The 22,359-nt window shown below is 43.2% G+C and overlaps 1 protein-coding gene across 3 annotated transcripts in view; it reads right to left on the reverse strand.

Moving 5' to 3' along the window:
* The window catches only part of cul2 (cullin 2), an 81,594-nt gene extending 59,523 nt beyond the window's left edge, over nucleotides 1–22,071 (reverse strand). For all 3 annotated transcript variants that reach the window (XM_060825087.1, XM_060825086.1, XM_060825085.1), the window contains exons 1-3: nucleotides 21,821–22,071; nucleotides 19,661–19,786; nucleotides 3,063–3,165 (exon numbers count right to left, since the gene is read on the reverse strand). In XM_060825087.1, the coding sequence (XP_060681070.1) occupies nucleotides 3,063–3,165; nucleotides 19,661–19,779 (222 nt within the window). In that variant the 5' untranslated portion in view covers nucleotides 19,780–19,786; nucleotides 21,821–22,071. The remainder of the gene's footprint in view (nucleotides 1–3,062; nucleotides 3,166–19,660; nucleotides 19,787–21,820) is intronic.
* Nucleotides 22,072–22,359: the final 288 nt, after the last annotated feature.

Consider the following 22,359-nt stretch of genomic DNA (forward strand, 5'->3'; position numbering starts at 1 on the left):
AGTGCTAACCACTGAGCCACTGTGCCACCAGTAGAGGCAAAGAATGACAAATTTAGATGAAGAAAAATAGGAGGCGGCTCAAGTTGAACATAAACACCAGTGGGGACCAAATGGTCTGTTTCTGTGCTGTAAAAAGAAACTATATACTATATCCTACTCATAATGTAGTGGTTCTGAGGGTAAGGTGAAAAATTGCTGTGATCCCAATAATACATCATTTTTAGTAATCTCCTTTCAGATAAATTAGCACAGCTCAAACTCTGTTTATACAAAACAAAATATTTTACTCATTATTTTTCTGCATCAATCAAAAACACCAAAAATACTTTTACTCACTTCGATTTATATTTTACAGCAGTCCAATATTCAAAAAATCTGTGACTAGAGAAGAGTGAATAATGGATATCCCCAATCACAAAAGACACTTCTTGACAAAAGATTGGAGCAAAAACAATAAAATCTCCTAGTTAAATCCCAGAGTAAAAATCATTAAAGGGAATCAGGGTAAATTATTATTTTCCACAGTCCAGGGTGCCAAGACTAAGTGAAACACATTAATAGTTGGGCAACTTGCACCATTTAGTTTAGCAGAGACAAAAAAAAATGACTGGGGTCTCTGCTTTTTATTCAGTATGGAATTGGGAAAAATAACAATGGTATCAATTGGTGATGAGTTCATCTGATAACAAGTTTTTAAAACACATTCCCATTGACAAAAATCATTGACATTGATTTAAAGGGGAATTGTCCTCATTTTTGAGCAAATCTGAGCAATTCCGGAAATGTACTGACAAACAAGATTAAATATTCGGATTGTAATCCTATAAGGACTGTAAAAGCATCAGCTGAACAACATAGATGACAATTTTAAACATTTAATATTACTTTTGAGGGTTTTTAGCAAAATGCGAGTTTTATCTACATTATGACATACTTGGGGAAATCAAATAAATTGAAGAATTGATGGGTTGAATTTTCAATCACCCAATGAGTTTAGACTTACACAGACTGAAAATCATGCCTTTGGAGATGTCAGTGGTTGCAACTACCTCAGTGACACAATTAGATTTTCAAAGAAAGTTGGGATGGGGAGCTGGTAACTTGGACACTTCCAATTAATTGCTTGCTGAACTCATTTATGTTTGGAACATGGGAAGAACAGCTTACAATGTTCGCATGGGAACTAAGGGGAGCAGAGAGAGTCTGGAACACATTTGTGTTGAGCTGTTGGAAACACAGTGGAGAGACATTAGTACTCATAACAGCATTGTGAAAATGGTATATAAAAGGGGCAATATAAACTCAATTGCTCATACAGTGGCATAGAATTGTTATAGCTAGGGCGGAGGGGCTTGAATTTGAAAGGAACTTGAGGCAGCGGGAATCTAGGGTCACCTTTGGACATGCCTGCTTTGTGTGGTTTACTTGAACTCTTCTTCCAGAGGAAGGGAAGACGTATCTCTTGTACATCCAGCTATGATCAGAGCAACTCTGGTCTCCCTCCTATCGGAACAATGTTGTGAAATTTGAAAGGGAGAGGCTTAACAGGCTGGGTCTGTTTTCCCTGCAGCGTCAGAGGCTGAGGTTTATAGACCTTATAGAGCTTTACAAAATTATGGGGGGCATGGATAGGGTAAATACGCAAAGTCTTTTCCCTGGGATTGGGGAGTCCAGACCTAGAGGGCATAGGTTTAGGGTGAGAGGGGAAAGATATAAAAGAGACCTACGGGGCAACCTTTTCACTCAGAGGGTGGTACGTGTATGGAATGAGCTGCCAGAGGAAGTGGTGGAGGCTGGTACAATTGCAACATTTAAGAGGCATTTGGATGGGTATATGAATAGGAAGGGTTTGGAGGGATATGGGCCAGGTGCTGGCAGGTGGGACTAGATTGGGTTGGGATATCTGGTCGGCATGGACGAGTAGGACCAAAGGGTCTGTTTCCATGCTGTACATCTCTATGAATCTATGAGCTCAAGGGAGGAATCAGCAAACTGTGGCACTGCAGAGGAATGGTTTCTTACCCTGGTCTCCCTGATCCAAAGGTCAGATGAAACTATTGTTTGCCTCGTAAATTATCCTGCTGTGCTTGTTGTGTACTATACCCACACCTTAACTGGCAGTGAACTCGGCTGCAGGCCAATTAGTAAATATAGAATGCAGCAGGGAAAGAGGTCCTTCAGTTCATCGTCTGTAGCCACCACGATGTCACTCTAAACTAATTGCATCTGCCTGCACATGGTCTGTATCTCTATTCCCTGCCTGTCTGTTTTAAATGTCTTTTATAAGTTGCGTCTATATCTGCTGTTACCATCTCCCCGGCACCTATCACCCTCTGTGTAAAAAAAAGTCTTGCACATTTCCTTTAAACTTTCGCCCTCTCACCTTAAACCTATACCCCCGAGTATTTGACATTTCCATTCTGGGAAAAAGACCCTGACTATCCACCCTATCTATACCTTTCATAATTTTACGTCCTTCTGTCAGGTCATCCATCAGCAAATAAAGCTCGTGCAAAAACAATCCAAGCTAATGCACTCCAAACCAGGCAATATCCTGGTAGAGCTCTTTTGCACTCTCTTCAAAGACTCCACATCCTTCCTACACTGTGGTGACCAGTACTGCACTCAATACACCAATGTGACAACTAAAGTTTTATACATCTGCAACATGACCTGCCAACCTTTCTCTAAAATAACCCAACTGATGAAGGCAGTTGCTTGCCTTCTTTACTATTTAACCCACTTGTCCTACCACTTTCAGGGAGTAATGGAGTTGCACCTAAGACCCCTCTGTATATCAATGCGCCTAATGGTCCTGCCATTTACTGTAAAGTTCCAATTGCATTTGGCTTCCCAAAATGCAACATGACTGGCTAATACTTGGAATATTACATTGTATGACAGATTCTAAAATGGTGCAGGGCCTTGGAAACATTCAAGGTGTCAGGTTCCTGACCTTGGAAGGAAGATTTGGCTCCACATTACTTTCTTGCTCTGCACTTTATGCGTAGCATGCAACCATTTAAAGTTTACAGTAAAGGTGATAAAACTGAAAAAATTACCTTGTACAAATGTTGGACGTGATTTTCCAGAAAAATTTTTGTTTCCGTGTAGAGTCGTTCTCCCAGAGGTTCTGGGTAGGCAACACACAAAGCATAAATGTCTCTGAAGAGAATATTAAGGGTCTTCATTGCAAACAGGTAGGGGAAAATAGTTAACAAAACATGTTTAATAATCATCAAAAGTAAATCTTAAATTCTATGAATGATTTCTTGAGATACAGCTTCCAAACTAAACTTTTATTAAACTTGTGCCTAATGAGGACTGAAATTTGACTTTTCCCAACCAAAAAGAACTTATACACAAAAGATGCAAAAAAAATTTTCATTGCTACTTATATTTCAGCCAACATAGTCTCTTCACAAGCTAATCAGCAATTGAGTTATTTTTAGAGTTTAAATCATATATGGATAATACAAGTCCCAGTAAAGAGCACACCCTATTGAGCCAGCATTCCCAGCTGACCAGTAGGTACCGACTAGTAGTGACGGCCGGGAGGTTAGAGAACTCCCACTGGTAGAGAGCACACCTTGCTCGGAGGCTACTGCAGCCATACAGATGGTGCTGGGACAATATTATTGGCCAGGGGGTAGAGAAGTCCCGACTGGGTCGGTACACTTTACTGTTGGTGGTATCCATGGGTACACAATCTGCTAAATGGCAGATCAAAGTTTTAAGGGGGATACTGCAGGTCCCCTTATTGAGACATACAAGGTTGACAGAGCAAATGAAGAAAAGTGGTTGGGATCCATCCCAGACATCAGCACAACAGAGAGACTGGATAGACAAACAAAAATGAAATTAAACTAAGAAGATAGGGGTAATGTTAGTGTACCAATTAGCAGGCCTAACTGAACAAGTAGGTGTCTCCACTAGCAGGTGGAGAAAAAGCCAAGAACAAATTGAGGAGCTGGGGGATAGGATAAAGGAGCGAGAGCAAAGATGAGAAAAAGTACAGGAGGAAAGTGAGACTTGACTCTCTCCCCTCCTCCGAAACCGTCCAGAAGGGACCAAGTGCTCCCTCTGTTGGTCGAACTGTGCAAGAGTATAACTTAGCACTGGTTACCAGAGGAGGAACAGACTCACAGCCCAAAGTGAATTATAAACACTTCACCCCCCGGAGAGGCAGCAGATTATGGCCTACCTGCGCAAATTACAGCCTAGAAATGCAAACACCAGGTTCTGGGAAGAGCTGGATAGTGTATGGGTAGGGCACCAACTACACTTGAGAGACATACACCAGCTGGTCCAGGCCAGCTTGCCCAGCAGATAAATGGAAGCAGGTAGCTGGCAGACCCGATGCCACAGAGACTTTAGGGGATGACGGGAGACACATGCCTTTGCCCTTACAGCTGAGATAGATGCCCAGCAGGTCCCCTTCGCCGATTTTAAAGAAGAAATCCACTGCGTGCTTGGAAATGCTCCCACAAACTGGGGCACGATCATGATCACTAAGCAGCTTCAAGGGAAAGGAGCCTCTGAATGTAGGGAACGATTATTTAGGGTCTATCAGGAATGCTCAGGGTAAGCGAACCCAGATTGGTGGGGGGGAGCCGGGCATTCATCCAAGCTTTTAGATATTGGCTCTCTAGTACCCACCATGCCATCCTGAAAATGGAAGTAATAATGTCCCAGGATTATTATGATCTAGTTGAGTGGGCTAGCAGGGTGCAGGAGGCAGAAGCTCCTGCGATAAAGGCAAGACCTGACAAAGCGGACTACTGGAATGGAGGCAAGAGTGGAATAAAACTATCCTGCCACAACAGTGGCTGACAGGGACACTTTACTCGAGAATGTAGGGCCCCAAAGGGAGGGAATAGAGCAGGGAACAATGCAAAATATTGCAGCCACTGCAAGAGAATAGGACACATAGAAGCAGGGTATTGGGAAAGGCATGGGGCACCCCCTAATACCATCTAGAACACCATGGAACCACGAGAATCCCAAAGTCAGCAGAGCTGATAACCAGCTGCCCCCATTCGTGAGGGAAAGGGAGAGGGGAGAATTTATGTGCCTGCAGTGATAGGAGGGAGATAATGTGAAATGCTAGTAGACACAGGAGCGGTTAAGGGATTTGTTTTTCTATTTAAGGGGACTTATACGACAGACACACCAGACCTCCCGAACCTGTTCACAGTAGGGACAACTGCATCCCTTACTGTACCATGCCCCAGCTAGGGACATGTTCGGAGAAGGATAGTGGCCCGCTCCATCAGTCAGGAGTCCTGTGCTGACTGGCAGGTCCCCACCACTTTGGGGTCATCATTGGGCTATGGAATCTTGCGATCTCTATCTTTATGAGGCGCAGCAGGGGTCGTCACCGCTAAAAGCTGAAATTACCTTGTATGTGGCCTGACTATCTTAGGCAATAATACGTCAAAGCTCTGGAAGCAATTAGTACAGAGCTGGCTGAACTCAGACTCTACACACAGCAGATGCATTACGCAGTTGATTATCAATTAGCACAGCAAGGAGGATTTTGGACAATTATTGGTCACAATTGTATCACCCATGTTATTCTGGATCAGTGGTGCTGGAAGAGCACAGCAGTTCGGGCAGCATCTTTCGCTGCTCGTTGGATGCTGCCTGAACTGCTGTGCTCTTCCAGCACCACTGATCCAGAATCTGGTTTCCAGCATCTGCAGTCATTGTTTTCACCCATGTTATTGATGACTCTTAATACATTACAGAAGCCGTCAAGAATATCCGAGACCAACTAGATAATTTTCGACAGGGAGCCACAATTACAGACAGCTGGCTAAATTGGTTGATAGATCAAGCTTGGCACATGGGATAGTTGTCCTCATTTGCACTCATGCTGGCATTCTGTGTGGGCCTCTGGTGTTTAAAGCTCTGCTGTAACACGATACTGATGAGAAATGTACCAGCAGCAAGTGTTACCATGGAAGAGCCCCCAACGAAATTGGCAATCCATAATACCCCTCAGGATGAAGAGCTCCTAGAGATGACCCAACTCTACATGTAAATTGGGTGGTCTGCAGGAGATGTCCGAAGTCACCTCCTTGACCACAAAGAGGGGAGGACACACAAGATGGCCACTGAACTGTAAGTTGGCCACTTGACACACAGGGTGGCCGTCAGACCACAATATGCAGAGAGACAGCAGAGCAAACACAGATACTGCCTGGGGCCTGCAGAATGCCAGTACAATGCACTCACAACCTAGTTGATTAGTTGAAGGCAGGTGGGGGAGAGAGTACACATGAATAGCGTATACTGCCCGCTGAAGTGTCTGCCGACAGCTTTGATAGAAGTGCTAACAGTTTGATATGGACTTAATACAGAGTGATAATTAAGGCTGCAGTAATCGACCTTCTCAGGAAGAGTGATTAGTGCCCATTACTACAGCAATGGACTTCCGCGCAGACATTGAAACTGACAATGACTGCGCTGACATTAACAAAGGCTGTGCTGGAATTAACAAAGGCTGCACAAGAAATGACAATGACTGCACCAAAACTATTTACGATTCTGCAAAGTTTACAACAAACAAACTATGTTACAGAGACAATAACCTCATCACTGACCTATTATGTCACAAAATGTATAAAAGTATCTTGACATCTGCTCCGGACTGAGAGATTACTCGCAGCTGACCACTTTGCTTGTACATATTTCCGATATTTCCTTGTACAATAAACTCTGTTGTTGAACCGTGACTCTGACTCCGAGGCTGCTGATTTTCCCCACATCACAGGCAATATATTTCTCACATTTCTTTTGATATTTTTATTTTCGTGATGACAAAATGCTGGACTTTAAAATATTATTTCAGCTCCTCGAAAGATGTAGCACATTGTTTTTTCAAGTTAGCATTAAAAAGGCATTTGTTAGGCTTCTAATTATCTACTATCTCTCTTTCATTATAATTCAAACAAAATCGATTTCCTACAGAAACAAGACAGTGGGAAGTGTCCAGCAGGTTAAAGAGACTATAATAGCAAAGATATTGTGAGCAAATGAATGGGTGTAGGTAGAATAGAGAACAGCCTAATCTTAACTCTAATCTAATCTAGAGAACAGCCTCCTGAGCTCACTCTACCACTCAATACCATCATGGTTAATCATCCACTTCAATGCATTTTCCAATACTATTTCCATTCTCCTTTTAGTCACTGATATTTAAAAATCCTTAAATCTCTACTTTAAATACATTCAATTCTTGAGCTTCGGAACCCTTTGGGACAGAGGATTGCAAAGATTCACAACCTGAGTAAACAAAATCATCAGCTCATTCCGAAGAGGCTTGGCCCTTATTTGAAATTGTCTCTTGTTTCGAGACTCCCTAACGAATGGAACATCTTACCTGCATCAACGTTTTCTAACCCTCTTAAGTATGCTGTAAGTTTCAATGAGATCACCTCTCATCCTTCTAAACTGCAGAGAATGTCGGCTCAGTTTTCCCAATCTCTCTTCAGACAACTGCCTTAGTGTCCCAGGAACAAGTCAGGTGAACCCTTGTTGCACTCTCAATTACAATAATATCCTTCCTAAGGTAAGGGGAGCAAAAGTGCACACAGTACTCCAGATTCAATTGAACAAAAGTTCAAAACAGTTAAAGGAAAACCTTGCTACTCCCCTATTTAAATCAACTTGCAACGAAGACGAGCACACCATTCACCTCAAAGGTCCTGCTGAACCTACATAACAGCTTTCAGAGTCTTACTGACGAGAACACCTGGGTTCAACATGTCACAAGCAGATGCCAATGTGGCGGCCCACCATTCGGCATTCATGGAACTTCCCAGCACCTGAATGGCCACATACCTTAGAGGGAACGTTGCCCAGATCCCTTGGTACATCTACACTTCCTAAATTCTTACTCTTCTAAGAAATACTCAGCACATCTACCCTTCCGAAGATGGATAACTTCCCATTTTCCACATGATATACCATCTGCCTTGCTCTCGCCCTCTCACCAAGTCGGTCCAAATCTCTCGAAGCCACTTTGTATCTTCCTCGTTGCCATTTCCACATGACTTTGTCATCCCTGAACCTGGAAGTATTATATGCAGTTCCTCAGCAAAATCTTTGATATATCTTCTGAACAGCCGGGTACCCAAGTATTGAGGCTTATAGTGCAGCACTAGTCACAGCCTGATTCATTATACTCTTGCTGCAAAACAGAAAATCCGCACACTACCTGAGAAAACAGTCACTAGCGTCCTTTCGTTGTTGACTTTTTTTTGTATATGAACAGAGGAACAGAAGTAAGCTGTGTAGCTGCTCAAGCATTTTCTACTGTTTCCATAAATTTCCTATTTACTTAATTTAACAATCTCCCTTTGCAGTTTTAGACTTCCATCTATGTAATTTACAAAGTCATCTTATTTTATGTCATCACAAAGTTCGATATGTGGTTTGCTGTTGAATTATCATAAGGGTTAATCAGTACAGTATAGTAAGTGACTGAAGCCCAAGTACAGAATATTACCAGACTCCACAATTCAGGCAAGCAGTGATAGTCAGTCACTCAATAGTTACAAGCGCATTTCTTAATATCATCCTTAAACAGTAAAGCACCTCCACCTCCTCGTCTTTTCTTTCAGAATACTGAGTACCCTTGGACATTTACCTCCCAGTCCTGATCCTTCTGTAACCACGATTCAGTAATCCCCACCAGTTCATACTTATTTGTTTCTGCTTGTGCTGTCAGCTCATCAACTTTATTCCAAAAACTGTGTGCATTTAGGTACAAAACTTTTAAATAAGTTCCACAGCTCCACAGAGCCTGTCTCCACACTGGAGGGGATTCTATGATAGGCACAGCAGTAATTATAGCTGACAATGTGTTGCTGGAAAAGCGCAACAGGTCAGGCAGCATCCTGAAGATTCTTGAAGAAGGGCTTATGCCCGAAATGTCGATTCTCCAGCTCCTTGGATGCTGCCTGACCTGCTGCGCTTTTCCAGCAACACATTTTCAGCTCTGATCTCCAGCATCTGCAGTCCTTCCTTTCTCCACAGCAGTAATTATAGGTGATTTGAACATGAATGTTGATTGGTTTAAAAAACTTGGCAAGAGTAGCCTCGAAGAAGGGTTCACAGAGTGTATGAGGATTTGTTTTTTAGAGCAACATGTCATGGCGCCAACCAGAGAACTGGTTATTTTAGATTCAGTATTACAGAAGAAGGAAGAATTGATGAATGGTCTTGTACTTCAGGATTCTCTAGGAAGAAGTGATCACAACATGCAAGAGTTTCAAATTCGGACTGAAAGATGAGGACAGACTCACATATGAGAGTTGGAGTGTTGGGCCATGGTAATTATACAGGCTTGAGGAAGGAGTTGGCCCAAGTAGACTGGGCAAAAATATTAAAAGGCGAGGACAGTTGATGAACAGTGACAAATATTTAGGGAGATACTAAATATTTTTCAATTAAAATATATTCCTGAGAGAAAGAGGAATTGTAAACAGGTGAAAGATCATCCAGGGCTTAACAAGGACATCAAGAATAACGTACCAAACGTTTCCATAAATATATAAAAAGGAAGAGAAAATAAATGTTAGTCCTTTAGAGGATAAAAATGACGAGGTAATAATGGGAAACTCAGAAATGGCAGTGGCACTAAACCAATATTTTGTCTCGGTTTTCAAAGTGAAACATAATAATTTCTTCCCAAAAATTGTAGTTACCACAATTTTTGTGAAATTACTATAATGAGGGAGAAGGTATTAAGTAAACTGGTAGGATTACAGACAGATAAATCCCTGAGGCCTAATGGCCTGTGCCTGAGGGTATTAAAGGAAGTGGCAGCACAGATAGTGGATGCATAAGTTATGATATTCCAAAATTTCCTGGAGTCTGGAAAAGACCATTAGATTAGAAACATGATAATGTGACACCCTTCTTCAAAAAGGAGATCGGCAAAAAGTGGAAAACTATAGACCAACTAGTTGACCTCTGTAGTGGGGAGTTGCTGGAGTCAATCATAAAGAAGGAAATAACTGAACACTTAGAAAAGCATAACTCAATTCAACAGTGTCAGCACAGTTTCATGAAGGGCAAGTCATGTTTGACAACATTGCTGGAGTTCTTTGAGGATGTAACTAGCAAAGTGGAGAATGGGGATCCAGTGCATGTGGGATATGTAGACTTCCAGAAGGCATTGACAAGATACCACATGAAAGATTGATCCAGAAGGTGCGATCCCAGGGGCGAAGAGTAGAGTATTGGCTTGGACAGAAGATTGGCTGACTGATAGAAAGCAGAGAATATGGATAAATGTGCCTTTCTCTGGATGGCAAACTCTAACTAGTGAGGTGCCACAGTGTTTAGTTTTGCGACGTCAACTATTTACAATCTATATAAATGATACTCGTGCAGATAAAGGTGTAACATAACAAAATTTGCAGATGACACTACAATAGTTGGGAAAGCAGGCTGTGATGAGGAGTTAGAGTTTATAGATGGATATTGATAGGCTGGGAGAATGGGTGAGAATGTGGCAGATGAAGTTTGCTGTGGATAATTGCGAGGTTTTCCATTTTGGCTGGAAAAATAGAAAGACAAATTATTGCTTAAGTGGAAAGCAGATTCAAAGTGCATCATTCCAAAGGGACCTAGGTGACTTTGTACAAGAATCGCTTAAAATAGATATGCAGCTATACCAGATAATAAGAAAGGCAAGTGGAATAGTGGCATTTATTGCATAAAGACTGGATTATAAAAGAAAAAAAGTGTTGTTATAATTACATAAGGCATTGGTATGACTACACCTGGAATATTAGAACATAGAACATTACAGTGCAGTACAGGCCCTTTGGCCCTTGATGTTGCATCGACCTGTGAAACCAATCTGACGCCCACTTAACCTACACTATTCCATTTTCATCCATATGTCTATCCAATGACCATTTAAATGCCCTGAAAGTTGGCGAGTCTACTGCTGTTGCAGGCAAGCCATTCCCTACTACTGAGTAAAGAAACTACCTTTGACATCTGGCCTACATCTATCACCCCTCAATTTAAATCTATGTCCCCTCGTGTTAACAATCACCATCCAAGGAAAAAGGCTCTCATTGTCCACCCTATCTAATCCTCTGATGATCTTATATGTCTCAATTAAGTCATCTCTTAACCTTCTTCTATCAAAAACAGCCTCAAGTCCCTCAGCCTTTCCTCGTAAGACCTTCCCTCCAAACCAGGCAACATCTGAGTAAATCTCCTCTGAACCCTTTCCAAAGCTTCCACATTCTTCCTATAATGTGATGACCCAGAACTGTATGCAATACTGCAAGTGCAGCCACACCAGAGTTTTATACAGCTGCAGCATGACCTCATGGTTCCGAAACCTTTGTTCATAGAGGGATTAAGTTAACATACCATATGCCTTCTTATCAACCCTATCAACCTGGGTGGCAACTTTCAGGGATCTATGTACCTGGGCACCAAGATCTCTCGGCTCATCTGCACTACCAAGTATCATACCATTAGCCCAGTACTCTGCATTCCTGTAACTCCTTTCAAAGTGAATCACCACACACTTTTCTGCATTAAACTCCATTTGTAACCTCTCAGCCCAGCTCTGCAGCTTACCTATGTCCCTCTGTAACCTGCAACATCCTTCAGCACCATCCACAACTCTACCGACCTTAGTGTTGCCCGCAATGTACTAACCCATCTTTCTAAGCCCTCATCCAGGTCATCTATAAAAATGACAAACAACAATGGACCCAAAATAGATCCTTGCAGTACCCCACAAATAATTGAACTCCAGGATGAACATTTCCCATCAATCACTTCCCTCTGTCTTCTTTCAGCTGGTCAATTTCTGATCCAAACCGCTAAATCACCATCGATTCTGTGCAATAGCCTATCATGGGGAACCTTATCAACGCCTTACTGAAATCCATATACACCACATCAATCGCTTTACCCTCATCCATCTGTATGGTCACCTTCTCAAAAAACTCAATAAGGTTTGTCAGGCATGACCTACGCTTCAAAAAACCATGTTGACTATCTCTAATCAACTTATTCCTTTTTAGATGATTAAAAATCTTATCTTTTATAACCTTTTCCAACACTTTACCCACAACGAAAGTAAGGCCCACAGGTCTATAATTACCAGGGGTGTCTCTACTCCCCTTCTTGAACAAGAGAACAACATTTGCTATTCTTCAGTCTTCTGGCATTATTCCTGTAGACAATGACGACATAAAGATCAAAGCTTTGCAGTCTCCTCCCCGGTTTCCCAGAGAATCCCAAGACAAATGCCATCTGGCCCAGGGGAATTATCTATTTTTACACTTTCTAGAATTGCTAACACCTCCTCCTTGTGAACCTCAATCCCCTCTTGTTTAGTAGCGTGTATCTCAGTATTCTCCATGACATCATCTTTTTCCAGTGTGAATACTGACAAAAAATATTCATTTAGTGCTTCCCCGGCTCCTCTGACTTCCCCCTGCTGTCCTTGATTGGCCCTGATCTTACTCTAGTCATTCTTCTAATCCTGAGATACCTGTACAAAGCTTTAGGGTTTTTCTTGATTCGATCGGCCAACGACTTCTCATGTCCCCTCCTGGCTCCTCTAAGCTCTCTCTTTAGGTCCTTCCTGGCTAAATTGTAACTCTCAATCGCCCTAACTGAGCCTTCATGCCTCATCCTAACATAAGTCTTCTTCTTCCTCTTGACAAGAGATTTAACTTCTTTAGTGAACCACAGCTCCCTCGCTCGACCAACTTCCTCCCTGCCTGATAGATACATACTTATCAAGGACACACTGCAGCTGTTCCTTGAATGAGCCCCACATTTCAATTGTGCCCATTCCCTACAGTTTCCTTCCCCATCCAATGCATCCTAAATCTTGCCTAATAGCATCATAATTGCCTTTCCCCAGCTATAACTCTTTCCCTCTGGTATATATCTATCCCTTTCCATTGTTAAAATAAACACAATCGAACTATGATCACTATCACCAAAATGCTCACCTACTTCCAAATCTAACACCTGGCCTTGTTCAGTACCTAGTACCAAATCCAATGTGGCCTCACCCCCCGCATTGGCCTGTTTATATACCGTGTCAGGAAACTGTCCTGAACACTTTGAACAAAAACTGACCCATCTGAAGTACTCAAACTATAGTATTTCCATTCAATCTTTGGAAAGTTCAAGTCCTCCACAACAACTATCCTGTCACTCTCGCTCCTATCGAGAATCATCTTTGCTATCCTTTCCTCTACATCTCTGGAACTATTCAGGAGCCTACAGAAAACTCCCAACAAGGTGACCTCTCGTCTCCTGTTTCTAACCTCAGTCCATATTACCTCAGTAGACAAGTCCTCAACGTCCTTTCTACCACCGTAATACTGTCTTTGATTAGCAATGCCAGTACTGTGTCCAGTTTTGGTCTCCTTATTTGAGGGAGAATGGGATGACACTGGAGGCAGTTCAGAGAAGGTTCACCAGAGAGGAGGTTGGTTCAAAACTAAGATGAGGAGAAACTACTTAGAGGGTTATGAATCTGTGCAACTCCCTGCCCCAGAGTGCAGTGGAGGCAGAATCAACCAATCGTACTCATACAGCACAGGAAGAGACTCTTCGGATTCAAGAAAGAAATAGATATGTTTCTGATTGAAGTTGGGATAAACAGCTATGGGGAGCAGGCGGAGAAGTGGAGTTGAGACCAGGATAAGATCAACCAGGATCATGTTAAATGGTGGAGCGGACTCGAAGGGCTGAATTGCCTACTCCTGCTCCTAATTCCTATGTTCCTAAAGGACCTGCCCACCATCCTTAGTCTTTGCCTCCTTCCAGACAGTCAAGTTCCTAACTGACCTTCAAATCCAGAAGAATCCATTTTAGCTGGCTGTCCCTTATGAAGCACTTTAAAAAGCAATATTTCCTTCTCACTATTTTAATCAGTTTGTTTGAATAATTCAATCAGACTCCTCAGGCATGACCCACCCTTCACAATCCATGCTGGGTCTCTCTGATAGCATTTTTGGTTAAGGAATCAAATTGCAACTGCGCAGAGGGATGATATGCTAATGAAGCATCAAATTAAACCACATGGACTGAACTCTTTAAAAAAGGGGCAGCCACACTACTTGGAATGTACAATATACCCTCAAAAATAGTGGGAGACGGCAGAAGAGCATTTATATAGGCAAATATTTGACTACAATAAATAGGGCAATAATGTTTGGAGATTTTAACTACCCTAAATATCAACTGGGATATAAACAGTGTGAAAAGCACAGAGGACATTAAATCCGTGGACACCATTCAAGAGAAATTCTTTAGCCAGCATGGAACATCCCACACAAAGGGGGCATAATTCTGGATTTAATCTTAGGAAATGAAGCCAGTTAAATGGTAAGGTCACAATGGGTAAGCATTTTGGACATAGTGAAAGAAGTGGCAAATGAAATCTGGAGAAATATGAGACAATGCAATTAGGGAAGACAAACAAAGATAAAGAATACACAACAAATGGCAGGAAAACAACTTGGGTGGAGGAAATGAGAGACTCTGGAGTTCATGACCACAGGTTTTTGAAGGTGGCAGGACATGCATATGGATGGTAAAGAAAGCATGTGCAATGCTTTCCATCATTGGATGAGGTACTGAATACAAAAGCAGGAACGTAATGCCGGAACTATCCAAGTTAGCTAGTTAAGCCACACCTGGAATTTTGTGTACAGTTCTGGTTGCTGCATTGCAGGAAAGACAAACTGCCATGGAAGCAATGCAGAGGAAATTTCAAAGGATTTCACCAGACCTTGAAAGTTGCAGCTACGAAAATATATTGGATCGGCAAGGAGGTCTTTCCTGAGAGAGTGAGTGACTCAGGAAAGTTACTTAAGAGGCCCAGACAGTGTAGGCAGGAAAGATCTGTACCCCTATCAGAGATTACAAGGGATAGAAACTAAAGAGGAATGAGAGAGGACACGAGCAAAAACTAAAATTTGCTGCCCAGCAATGGTTGAGACGGAAGTTCTGAACTTGTTTAAAAGGAACTTGTGATTTTAACAGGTCGGGTAATTTCAAGAAAATTATTTCCTTAAGTCGGGGGAATCAAGGACCATAGTATATGAGTTGGAGTGACCTTGCTATAACCTGCAAGACGATGGATAAGGAGCTGGAAGGCAGGATTACAATGGTCAGCTGATTCGTTTTTAGCCTCTCAGCTCACTGATACAATGGGTTGAAAGCTCTATGTCTGTGCTATAATTTTCTTTGGTTCTGGTCTGCACATCCAGTCAACCTACTTTAAGTTACAAACTCAGCCATTTCCTACTGATAAGATAGTGATCTATAATTCTCCGGCATATCTTTCTCTCTGCTTCTCTCATTAAGGATGGAAAATGACTGGGAATAAGTAAAAAAACGGAAGTTATATTTAGGTTAAATAATCCCTCACCTCTTCAGTACTACATTTATGAAAGTCTACAATATAGCAAAATGATGAACAGAAATGTATTCTCAATATGCTTCCAATGTCAGAAATCGTTCAGTTCTGAAGAGGAGTCAAATTGGATTTGAAACATTAACCCTCCTTCTCCTTCTGGAGATGCTGCCAGACCTGCCGCAGTTCTCCAACACTTTCTATTTTTATTTCTACACAGAGGCCACAGTTTTGTTTTTATTAGTACAATCTGGTGCCTTCCCCTTCTTGTTTTCAAATGACCTCAATCATACATAACCAAAACTGAAAAGAAACCAATTAAGCACCTCAGATAACTATTTGCAAACGATAGGCTGGATTTCCAAACTGTGACGTTGGAAATATATTTGGAAGTACATTTCTACTGGTGATTTTGTTTTGTGGTTGACTACTTTTGAGAATGTAATACTGAAAGAGCATGGGGAAATTTTATTTCCTCAGTTTCTAAATTAAAACTCAAAATTCCCAGTCACTCTGCTACTTGAGAGTGAGAGAGTGAGAGAGAGAGAGAGAGAGAGAGAGAGAGAGGGGGGGAAGGAAAAAAAAACAGGAAGTTATGATCATTTAGTCCATCGGGAAATGGTGAGAGTCTGCAGGTAAAAGAGGGTGAAGGAATGACTTAAACGTTTTCAGCTGATCAGAGAGTCAGTGTCGATTTGTAAAGATGTCTGAGGTAGTCTGATTTAATTTTTTGGAGTGAATAAAACGGGAAGGGGAATATCTACCAATGTTGTTTAATTGGAATTCTAGATGGCGCTTGTTAATATTTCTCATAAGTGGCTGTCAGCTAAAGTTAATGCTCACAAATTTGAAGGCAAATTACTGATCAAGTCAGGAAATTGACCAAGTGGACAGGATCAACTGAACTTTAGTTTCTCCTGTATTTTCTGCTGTTATTTTAAGTCTCCAGCATTTGCAATATTTTGCTTTGTCTATCTGTAGATCCTGGAGCAAAAAGGAGATTAAAAAGATACTCCAAAGAACAAAAAATAGTTTCTAAAAAACCCCGCCCAAATGTTAAGATAACAAATACACATGATTATAATATACATTCATAAGAGTATAAGAAATAGGAGCAGGGGTACAGAATATAGCCTCTCAAGGGCGCTCTGCCATTCAATATGATCAGGGCGAATCTTCTGCCTCAATTCCACTTCACTACATGCTCCCCATATAGCCTGAGATGCCAAATGTCTATCTCTCTTCATCTTCAATGTATTTAATGGACCACCAACAACACACCAGGATAGAGAAAAGATTCACAACTGGTTTGAGTGAAGATTGCTGAGGAAACCATTTTAAAAATTCTTGCTACACAAAACATTTCTGCCACTAACAGGAACTACAATAGGTGCTGACATTGCCATTGCTGACAGGGTTATTGAGCATGTATGTGAATATACGTAGTGTAGTAAGTACAGTTAATATGCTAACACAGCAGTTACAGGTGCAGATTGCCACGTGGAATTTTGATGTTACGGCGATAAGACAGACTTAGCTTAAGGAAGAGCAAGATTGGATGTTAAATACTCCTGGGTACAAGAAATTCAAAAAAGATATTATAGTAAGGAAAGGTGAAGGGGAGGCAATGTTGGTTAAAATAGGTATTGCAATGCTGATCAAAAGGATCTTGCAAAAGTCCAGACATTAAATCAATTTGACGAGAACTAAAGAACAAAAAGGGTACGAACACATTGCTAGGTAAAGACCATGAATGAATGGAAAGGACGTACGAGAACAAATCTGCAGGAAGTTACAGCGATATGCCAACATTATGGACAAGTTATAATGGTAGACTTCAATAACCCAAACAAAGACTGAGATACTTGGCATCTGCTGGGTGTCGAGGGCATTCCAGAATCGTGCGCAGGGGAGCTTCCTAAAGCATCGTGTTTCCAGTTCAACAAGAAGGTTGGACCTGGTCTTGGAAATGAGGTGGGCAAAGTGGATCAAGTGTCAGTTGGGAAACATTTAGGAGACAGTAATCATTGTATTGTAAGGTTCATGATGATAGTGGAGGATGAGATGCAACAATCCACAGTAAGAAAATCAAATGGCGGCAAGTGGGCTTCAATGGGATAAGATCAGAATTGTTAGGATTCCCTGGAATGAGAAGCTGGCAGGAAAAACGGTAACTGAACAATGGGCTACTTTCAAAGAGGAGATGGTTCAGAAACAGTCAAGGTGTATTGCCTCAAAAGGGAAAGTTTGAACAGATAAATCCAGGACTCACTTGATTACAAAGGAGTTACAAATTAAAATAATGAAGAAAAGGTGTGCTTCCAACAAGTTTCAGGTCAAAAATAAAATTGAGAATCAAGAGAAATTACAAAGGCTCAGTGGGAATGTGATAAAGTAGAGGAATTATAAGAAAAGAATGGCAGCCAACATAAAGAGATGTGCCAAAGTCATCCCAGCCATATAACACAGTAAAAGCGTGGTAAGTGGAGAAACAGGGTTGATTAGGGATGAGAAAGGGGATTTATATCTGGAGGCATGGGGCACAGCTGAGCTGTTAAATGAATACATTGCACCCAACTTTACCAAAGAGGCAGATGTGCTATCCAGGCTATGGGACAGAGCAGGGAGCTCAGTCACTAGAAGTATTCAAAATTAATCAGGCTGAAGTGTTGGATAGCCTGCTGGTTCTGAAAGTTCATGCAACGGTACTGGATGAGATGCATCCAAGGATTATGAAGGAACTAAAAGTGGAAATTGCAGGGACACTGTCACAGTCTTTCAGTCTTCCTCAGACACAGGGGAAGTGCCAGAAGACTGGAAAGTTGAAAACATTATGGCCTTGTTGTCAAAAGGCTGTGAGGATAAGCCCAGCAATTACAGGCCAGTCAGCTTAACTTTAGTGATGGGGAAAGCCTCTTGAGTAATTATCCAGAATAGAATTAGGAGTTACATAGAAACATTTGGGCTGATTAGGAAAAGTCAGTGTGGTCTAAAACAGAAATCATCTTTAAAAAATTTGTTAGAATTTTTTGAAGAGGCAACAGAAAGGCTTGACGAAGGTAAAGCTGTTGACACATGCACATGGACATTCAGAAGGTGTTTGATACTGCACCACAATACAGACTTCTGAGGAAAGTTACAGGCCATGGAATAAATGTGTCAGCAGAAATGTGGATACAAAACTGGCTGAGTGATAGGAAACAGAGAGTAATGAACAGTGGATATCACTTGGGCTAGAGGAAGGTTTGTGGTGGAGTCCCCAAGGGTTTTCCTGATATATGTTAATGATCTGGATCTTGCTGTGCAGGGGACAATTTCAAAGTTCGCAGGTGACACAAACCTCGGAAGAATCATAAACTGTGAGGAGGACAGTGACAGAGTCCAAAAGGACATAGTTGGTGGCACAATTCTCCAGGGGTGGGAAGGATGCAGGATCAGAGAGACCTGGGTGGATATACGCACAGATAGTTCCAACTGGTAAGATAGGTGGAGTGAGCAGTAAAGCATACTGTATCCTCAGCTTTATTAATAGGGTATAGAGTACAAAAGCAACATGGTAACACAACTTGTGTAAGCTACCTGTTAGCCCTCAGCTAGAAAGCTAAGTTCTAGGCAGCACATTTTAGGAAAGATGAGAATACATTCCAGAGAATGCATAATCAATTACAAGAACAGTTCTAGGAGTGAGGAACTTCAGCTACAAGGATAGACTGAAGAACTGTTCTCTTTAGGGAGAAGGCTAAGAGGAAGTTTGATACAAGTTTTCAAAAATTAAAAGTAGATGCGGAGAAACTGTTCATGCTTGTAAAGGGCAAAGCAGAAAGAAGGCAAAGATTTAAAGTGATCTGGAAAAGAAATGAGGATGAAATGAGGAAAATCCTTTTCACTCAGTGAGGAGATGAAGTATAGAAAGCACTGCCTGGAAGTGTAGTGAATGCAGGTTCAACTGAGACATTCAAGAGGATATTGGTGGATTATTTGAATAAAAATAACATCCAATAGTAGGGGAAAAAGTGGGAGATTGCTCATTTAACAAGTTGGTGCAGACAAGATAGGCTAAGTGGCCTCCTTCTACATCATAACATTTCTGTGATTACCATTTAATACTAGTAATGTCCAAACAATTTTGATGACCAGCAACTATTAGACCATTGCATCATTTTAGAACACTGATATTACGTGAAAAATCATAAATCTTTAATTTTGCCATTAAGAAATTAAGGATACGAGAATCGATCATTCCATGTAGATCTCTCAACGTAATCCAGCATGACAACTGCTTTGATTGTTGTCAGGAGTTTGTTCCATGTTTCATCAAAATCCACCACACGTGGTTTCAGGGACATTTTATGACTGCATTTCAAAAAAAAAAGTGAAATTGCAATTAAGTTTTCAAATTTAAAGAAAATATATCATAAATGAACTTAGGACTTAATTTAAAAGAGATTATTTACAGTTCCAGCTTTTAGCTCAAGGTAGAGGAGGAAGGCAGAGGGGTGGGTAGGAGACCAGGGCACTAAGTGCTGGAGAGAATAATAGATGCTCAGGATGGGGGATGTTAAATGGGCATCAGATTAATTTTGCAGGTCGGCACAACATCGAGGGCTGAAGGGCCTGTACTGTGCTGTAACATTCTGTGTTCTATGTTAGACAAGATGGCAAGATCACAAGGGTTTTGAGAGGATTGGAAGTGAGGGTTAGTGGAGAGTGGGTATGGGCCAGGTCAGGGAGAGATGGTGGGTTGATGGGGGAACAGACCAGGGAAGACACCAGGGTGAGGGAGAGACCAAGGAAGGGGACAGGAGTCGGAAAAGAGAGCATGTTAGAAAACACTGTATGGGGGAAGAGACCGGACAAGGAAACGATGGGGGACCAGAGTGGGTGCCAGGGACTGGGTTGGGTGGTGGGGGACCGGGTTGAGGAGAGAGGAGCAGTCTGGGATGGGATACAGAGGCAGTGTGGGAGAAGAAACGGGGGGGGGGGGGGGGGGGGTGTTCATGATGTAGTAACAGACTAAGGACTCGGGGCAGGATGATGATGAGGGGGTGATGACGATGACGAATAGACGGATTGATGCTCAGGTATGAGGGATTGATGATGGGGAAGGGGAAATTGATTGTGGGGGAGAAAGATGGATGATGGGGCAGCAGGATTGATGGGAGGGGCAGCACATATAAAGTGAAAGAGTGACTGATGCAGAGAAGGGGGACATTTGGTGAAGGGGAAAGGGTGGTTTGACAGTGGGGAAGGGATGTTGATGGCAAGTAAGGGGAATTGATGGTGGGGAAGTGGAGGTTGATGGTGAAGAAGTGGGAGTTGAGAGTGGGGAAGTGGGGAGTCAATGATCAGGAAGGGGGACTGATAGTGGGTAAGGGGATTCGATGATGGGGAAGGGAGACAGGCAGTGGGGAAAGGAGTCTGATGATGGGTAAGGGGGACTGGCAGTGGGTAAGGGGGGATTGATGATGGAGAAGGGGGACTGGCAGTGGGGAAGGGGGATTGATGATGGAGAAGGGGGACTGGCAGTGGGTAAAGGGGGATTGATGATAGAGAAGGGGGACTGGCAGTGGGTAAGGGGGATTGATGATGGAGAAGGGGGACTGGCAGTGGGTAAGGGGGGATTGATGATGGAGAAGGGGGGCTGGCAGTGGGTAAGGGGGGATTGATGATGGAGAAGGGGGACTGGCAGTGGGTAAGGGGGATTGATGATGGAGAAGGGGGACTGGCAGTGGGTAAGGGGGATTGATGATGGAGAAAGGGGACTGGCAGTGGGTAAGGGGGGGATTGATGATGGAGAAGGGGGGCTGGCAGTGGGTAAGGGGGATTGATGATGGAGAAGGGGGACTGGCAGTGGGTAAGGGGGGATTGATGATGGAGAAGGGGGACTGGCAGTGGGTAAGGGGGGGATTGATGATGGGAGGTGCTGATAGGGTTTGGAGCTGGATATTGTGGAGGGTGATGGGGTGTGTGTTGGTACCAGGGGGGTGTCTGAGCAGATTTGGCGGCTGTGGGGAATGTGGGTGGATGGAGGGAGAGCGCTGTCAGAGTCAAGGCTGAAGTGGGACATGGGCATTAATTCCCAGCTCCTCCCTGGAGCCCGGCCCGGCCCCGGGCCCCCGCTGCCTCCCTCTCCGCCCCCACCCCCGGGGCCCTGAGCACAGGCTCCCTGAGCCAGCTCCAGCTTGCCCTCCCGTGCCCTCAGCCCCGGGGCCTGTCCGCTCAGGCCCGGCCCAAGAGCAGCTCGAAGGCGCCGAGTCACCGAGGGCGGACAGGCCTCATCCCCGGTACTGCCCTGCTCTGCCCTCCCCTCGGGCCCAGGAGGACAGCCGGCTCCGGAGAAGCGGCCCGACAAACCCAAGCCCGAAACCCCGCCCGGCGGCTCCTCACCGTCCGAGCCCGGCCTCCACCGGATCGTCTTCACGGAATCCACGGCGGCCGCTCAGCTCCGGGGCCGGGCAGCTCCCAGCGGCGTCTCCCCCTCTGTCGCTGTGTGTCTGTCTGTGTCAGTGTCTGCCTGTGTGTCTCTGTCTGTGTCTGTCTGTGTGCGGCAACGGCGGCTCCCGCACTCACACAGGCAGAGGGAGAGCGACCCCTGGCCGCCTGGCAATCCGGATCACACACACACACTCACTCTCTCAATCCGGATCACACACACACTCTCTCAATCCGGATCACACACACTCTCTCAATCCGGATCACACACACACACACACTCTCAATCCGGATCACACACACACTCTCTCAATCCGGATCACACACACACACACTCAATCCGGATCACACACACACACTCTCAATCCGGATCACACACACACACACACTCTCAATCCGGATCACACACACACACACACTCTCAATCCGGATCACACACACACTCTCTCAATCCGGATCACACACACACTCTCAATCCGGATCACACACTCACT

The sequence above is a fragment of the Hemiscyllium ocellatum genome, chromosome 5 (assembly GCF_020745735.1).
Source record: "Hemiscyllium ocellatum isolate sHemOce1 chromosome 5, sHemOce1.pat.X.cur, whole genome shotgun sequence".
Taxonomy (NCBI): Eukaryota; Metazoa; Chordata; class Chondrichthyes; order Orectolobiformes; family Hemiscylliidae; genus Hemiscyllium; species Hemiscyllium ocellatum.